The sequence below is a fragment of the Stegastes partitus genome, unplaced genomic scaffold (genome assembly GCF_000690725.1).
Source record: "Stegastes partitus isolate 25-593 unplaced genomic scaffold, Stegastes_partitus-1.0.2 Scaffold199, whole genome shotgun sequence".
Classification (NCBI taxonomy): Eukaryota; Metazoa; Chordata; class Actinopteri; family Pomacentridae; genus Stegastes; species Stegastes partitus.
The window spans coordinates 359759-366331 of NW_007577930.1; the positions used below are offsets into that span (position 1 = coordinate 359759).

Genomic DNA, 6573 nt, shown 5'->3' on the forward strand with positions numbered 1-6573 from the left:
GGGACAGAACTTTACAAGCAGATATGCCAATCAGGAAGTGTTCATGTTGATATCTTGAGTTAAAACGAGAACTGTCAATAATTTATCCAGCAGCAAGGCCCAGCCCTTTCCCCTTTCCTGTTTTGTCTTCCCTTTTACATCAGCATGCACCTGTCCCATAGTTCTTAACTAAATGCATTCAAAAAGTTGGATATGGCACTGCTGCTCAGCCAGAAGCTCGTATCTTTTTCTTTTAATTCATGCACCAGTAGAATATTATTATTTGAAGTGAGCAGGTGCTATCTTTCGTGCGTCTTTCTAGTTGTTGTAATTCATCTGTGGTCCTGCAACATTCCGCTTTAAGGTTTTCACGAGATCTTTCAAAACCACTGAGACACGTGTGTAATACTCAGCAGAAACAACCTTTTTATACACCTGTTTTTAGTGCATAAACCTAACTTTGAATCAGCCATCCACATCTTCTGAAGTGTTGATATGAGTATGGTCTGTTAAACCCTCAGATCCTTGGAGTCTGAGAGACGTCTGTCCAACAATGCATTAAGCTTACTGGGCAGGCGCTGGCCAAGCCGGGTGTGTTATTACAGTACAGCCAGGACAACGAGGCTTGAATCAGCAGAATACCAAAGTGAATGAATGAATGTGTTTTCATCTTCGGTCATGCTTCAGTTGGGGAAGAGCTTAGGTATCAAGACTGTCTCGTGTGATGGAAGACTGCGTGGCGCAGCAGAAATCTGATGTAACAGATACTGCTGGAGCAATAGGAGACTCTCAAGAGCCGTCCACCCAAAGATGGAGGATAGCAAAGTAATATCTCCTCAGTGACTTCATGTAGAATATCTGTGGAACACCTGAAAACCTTCAATCACGAGTCAGCACATGGTTTCATTGTTTTATATATATATATATACTTTATTTTATACAGCTAGATGAATGTATACATAGTATACAATACAAAAGACAAATGATAAAAAATAACATCTGTACATGATGTAAAAGAAAAAAAAACTCTACATTACCACCTTTTAGATGGTGTAACTGGTCCCTCTGAACCGTAAGACAAAGTGAAATGAATGTTCTGTTAAAGGACATGCTGGGGCTGAGTCTATCGAGGACAATGCAACTTTTGGATGCTAATGTTCTGTGATGTTTGACAGATTTATCTGATTGTTGAAATTGCGTAACTCTGAGTCCAGACAAATGCTCCGAGACTTCAAACCTCAGAGTGTGACAACAAAACTGGACTTTCCTACCAAATATTTTACAACTGTGGGTCAGGTTTGTGTCAAACTACACCTACTAAAGCTGAGTGGAACATCAGGATGGAATGTACACCTATAGTCATTTGGTGATACATATTTTAGGGTGGACTTTCCCTTTCATTTCACCATGGATGAAAAAAACAAAACAAATTTTGGCTGACATTATAACGATAGGCTGACGTGATGCATGAGCTCGACAAAAAAAAACCACAATGTAAGCATTATGTGTTCTCATTAAGGGCTAGAGGTGGTGGAGCAGCCATGCAGGCGGACAGAAGCATGACGGATGAGGAAATGCCACTAGTCAACAAGCATTTTACCCAGAGCAACACAGCTAATCTGAACTGTTTTTAGACTACTGAAGGCCAACTGAAATCATTTCTTTCAAAAAACACATCTTTGGAGTACAATGCACCCCTGTATTCACGGGGCTTTGAGGAGGGTACTGTACAGAACTTTTGCAGACTCCAGACCCAGAGCAGTGTTTGTCACATATCAGTCTAATCACGGCCTCATTGCACTAACTGCCAATATCTTCGAGGAACTAATTTTAAAGTACTATTAATAACAATACATATGAGGCCTTGTGTGGTGCAGAGCATGAGTAGAAACAAGCATCTAACACCTCACTCGAAGAAATGACGGGTCATCAAACCTTTGTTGTTCTGCTCAGCTAAAGCAGTTTTCTTTATGGCTTCTCAATAACCCATAAATTTCCTTATTATTATTATTTTTTTTTACATTTTTGGGATGGCCTTCTATACAAGTTATTTTTGCTACTTGAAAATGTTTTCATCCTTTCAATTCTATCCTGTGCTTTTCTGTATCTTCATATTTTTCTATTTCCACTGTTACTATATAGTGTAGTCGCTTTGTCTGGTTTTTACCTCTCCAGCTGTTTTAATGTCCTGCCTTTGGTTTTTATCTCCCTAACTCTGGTCAGAGATATATCCACTTCAGCATATGGATATTCAGTAGAGTGGCAGTATATGCTGCAGGGATGAGCTGTGTTTCCATCACAGCAACTTTCCTGGAGACTGAAGGCCAGTTATGGTTTCCACATCCATATGTCCACAAGGGTCTGCAGAGGTCTGCGTGTTGTGAATTGCGTCATCTTCCAGTGACCAGACGGCTCTGCGGATGTTTGTGTGAAGGCCAAAATTTAAATATGCGTATCGTCTGCACAGCAGGACACTCCTTTCTTACACCATACATATGGCATGATGTACTATATTCCACATTCGTGTTAAGTGATTGCACACACAGTTTTCTCTTTTTGGCTTTGTCCTCTGAGCATAAGCAAAGTAGTTTATCTTCCTGTCAGGAGGTTGCCATCATATTTTGGAATGCATACATGCCAATATTCCCAATTCAAGCGTGTATGTATAGAAACACTGTCCAGGTTTGAGGCCGCAAATGTCTGTGGACATGGGCATGGAAACCATAAACGGGCCTGTAGAATCTTCTACGGAACCAGGAACTAAATAAAGTTTCAAGAAGACCTTCCAAAAGGAGAGGAACTGTTGGGGAACGGCTTGAGACCTAAATGTTTCAGTTCGACATCACTTTATTTATTCGTCTTAGGGCAATGGTATCCAGGAGTTCGGAACCCATTATGTTTTGTCAAAACAAAATGGAGCTACAGAAGAATTCCCACAGTAGAGGATCCAACTATCAAGCCCAGACTCAGGCCACATCTCCAGAGATGACAGTGAAATTTAAGGCTGCGATCCACATTGACGGTTTACTTTAAAATTTAGTTGAGGCCGTCAGCATTTCGTATCGACGCGTACAATAACAACGTATAACAGGTGATACTTTTTGATTCTCGCTGACAAACTTGTCTAATCTAAAGAGCTTTGGACTGCAGGGAAATGCAGATAGCACAGAGCTGAAGGAACTTTTTTAATTTCAACAAGTATACCAACCAGTACCTATAGTAGTATAAATAAAACCATAGTGGCGTTCGCTGCGCCTTCAGTCCTTCAAGGTCCAAAATTGGTTGTGCGAATACCATGAATTGATCTGAATTATTTCATCTGTTTACATCCTGATTTTTAGCCTCCTGAGGTAAGGGTTTGTCAGTGAAAACAAAAATGAACTATGAGGGTACTTTGCGCAAGCTGTGCTTCTGTCCGGCTCATGCACTGAGGGGTCTCTCACTGTACTAAGGCTTTGTGTAAGGTTTAAAACTCTTTGGCAACATAGAACAAACAGCTGAGCGTTGGTTGGTTTACTTTACATCGAACAGACACAAACACATTACGACTGCACCGTACAACCAGACTACATTCACTGTATAGAATATGCTAGCAGCTTAGCTTGAACTAAACTAATTTTCCTAATATTAAAAATATTCGTAAGTTTTTGGTCATTGTTTCAGGAATGCTTTGATTTTATTCTAATCTGTAAGGATTGTATCATGTGCAGAGGATATATTGTTGATTGAGGGAGATGTAAAGCTGATCTGACTGGTTTGGTCATTGAGTACTAATATCACAGAAGCAAGAACAATGGATAAAAGAAAAGACATGTAGAAACTGCATGGACCAGTCTGGCCTTGAATGTGACAGATACAGTACTGTGTTTTCACATTTTGATCAGTTTGTCAGTGACATGAGAAGAATGTCAGTTCACAGGTGAGGCATCAGCACAGCGCAAGTGTTGAGGTTGAATCTCACAAACGTTCATGTCCTTGCCTTGAAATTTCATCCTTTGTGGTTATACATAAACATTATGTATGTGTGATCACTGTCTCTGCATCCTTCTCCTCTCTTACTCTGTAGCTCCTGTCAGATGTGTATCCCTTTTCATTCTGAAGGCAAATTAAATGTTTGGTCATAACTGGATGAGCACTAGGACGAGATAACTAGGCAGCTTAACAGAACCATAGGGGTCTCATACATTATACATAACATCCTGTACTGTCTAGTCTTGTGTGTTGCATGCCAAATCTTGCGTGTGCGTGTTTGTGTGGGTGTTTCCGTAACAGTCTTGACATGTCTGAATAAAGCTGTAAGAAACATTTTTTGAAGGCCATCACTTTAACAGCCAGACGAAGCAGCTATGTTGCGTCTTTCATGTCTGAAAAGGGCCACTGTATAACACAGGCATCGTCATCAGTCCTGGTAGAGGTAGACAAGTCAAACCTGCCACAGATGGTTTGACAGTTCACAAGAAGACAGTTTTCCTTCTTTTGTTTTGTGTAAGCAGATATCTGTCTTTTCAGACAATGGAGGAAGACCCTCTCTGTCTCCTTTCTGCAGTGTCACAGACACCCCTTCAGACCCAGTCAGGCTGTGTGAGAGTGTTTGCACCCAACACAGTCGTGGTATCATTAAGGTTTGTGTCAAATGTTCACTTTGACTCCCAAAGTTAAGTCCACCGTCTGTGTCTTTTCCTGCTCTAACATGGCTTCAGGTTGCACAGGTCCAGCTCCTGAGGCTTCCTCCTTCCAGAGCAGTGGTCTCTGGGCAGATTCAGACCATTTTCAGTCATACAGCGCACCGGCCGCCTTTTAAAGCCCCTTCCACAGGACTTGGAGCAGTGAGACCAGGTCCCGACATCCCACATGGGACAGGGATCCCCACATGCTCTCACTGCTACAGGCCTGTCAGCACTGTCACAGTCTGCTGCAGGACGTCCCTCCATGCTCTGGCACTGTACCAGCCTCTTCTGCAGACCATTCCCACAAGTCACTGTGCATGAATCCCATCCTCCTGTCACCCAGTGACTGACAGGCCTCTTACCCATTGCCTGCTTCTTAGCTTCGATCTTGTTGCTATCAGCCAAGACACTGTTCTGTGCTTTGTTGCTTTTCTCTTCTTTCCGCAGAGTCTTTTCTTCCTTGCTCTCCTTAGAGATGTAGAAGGAGTAGCGTACTCTGGGAGGGGTCATCTTCCCAACAGACAGCACCTCTACGGTCAGAGGCTCCTGGAGGGGTCTGGTGGCCTGAAGGATCTCCACAGATGTGGAAGTACCGCTGTACCGCAGCAGACTGCCCTTCACCAGCAGGTCACGCTCCACAGCTGACACCACGTAGTTCCCATTCAGGAGGTACTTGCCATGACGATTCTTCACGGCTAAGTAGTTTTCATCACTGACCATTCCTCGGTAGCCACGCTGACGGATGTCAACGTTGGAAGCTCCGACAGGTAGCATCACCACAAAGTTGTAGCCATGACTAAAGAGGAAGAGCGGAGATGTCAAATATTAATGATGCTATCGAATCATTTTTTGTACAACAGACTTTAAATGTGCTGTAGTAGCATTACTGAAACACAATTAATACAAAGAAATCTAGAGAGTCTCACAAATGGTGCTTGTAATGATGGAAATTAAGCTCATGCTTCCCATAAATCCAAATACCTGAGATATAACAAGAACATTTGTGATGCAAGTACAGAAATTGGTTCAGCCTACATTTGCATACTATAAAGACATAAACTGTGTTGTATCTTGTCAGTTCGCAAGTTAACAACCAACACATCATGAGCCAAGTGCTTACTAAAACCACAGTGTTTTGTTTGCTTCCACCTGCCTTGGTTCCAGTATTTGATAAAAGATTGGTTGGATACATCTTGGACTCAAATCATTCATCATCAATGCAAGAGGCGGGTCGGCTTAAATTTTTGTCTGCTTATAATTTCTTTAAAGCATTTCTGAATAAGAACATTGCTTTTGAAAAAAGTCTGAAAATGTGGGGTTAAGCTTATATTTGAGGACTAAACAATTGTGCTTTTACAACATCAGATGTTGTTTTTGAAGAGAGAGAACACCAGCGTAACACTTGGATACTAAGAGTGTTGCATCATGGGTTGTTTGTAGCTTTAATGTTGCTCTAAGTGTTGAAATTCATGACGACTGAAAATGACTTCATAGCATCTCCAGACATCTTCACTGCAGCAACGAAACAGTGAGAAGCGAATTCAAACAGCCAAGAAACATGGCTGTCACAGATGATGATTTCAAAAAGACAGTCTGAAAAGTGGTAACTGTCAGAGAAAGCGGTTCTGAGCTTTAAGAGCCTGTCAGGAGAGACAATCAGTCTGTGACTGATGGACACGACACACAAATGAGGCTTTTACATGTATCAAATGTCATGTTTAACTTATAGGAATAATAAAAAGGCTTCAAGGATGAGGACTCTCTTAGACTAATGGTATCTCGGGGGAACATTTTCTGGCCAGATGAGTCTTTCCTTTCCTCAGAAAGTATTTTTCTCAAAAACACATGTTAGAAGAGTTGGGGTCAACTCATAACCAGTTGATCTTTTATTTAGGCCAGTAAGTTGACTTAGAATTGGTTTAGTGCA

General features: G+C 41.7%; 1 protein-coding gene across 2 annotated transcripts in view; it reads right to left on the reverse strand.

The window, feature by feature from the left end:
• Window positions 1-880: 880 nt before the first annotated feature.
• Window positions 881-6573, reverse strand: part of adamts15b (ADAM metallopeptidase with thrombospondin type 1 motif, 15b) — a 31766-nt gene continuing 26073 nt past the window's right edge. For both annotated transcript variants that reach the window (XM_008280560.1, XM_008280559.1), the window contains one exon: window positions 881-5442. In XM_008280560.1, the coding sequence (XP_008278782.1) occupies window positions 4665-5442 (778 nt within the window). In that variant the 3' untranslated portion in view covers window positions 881-4664. The remainder of the gene's footprint in view (window positions 5443-6573) is intronic.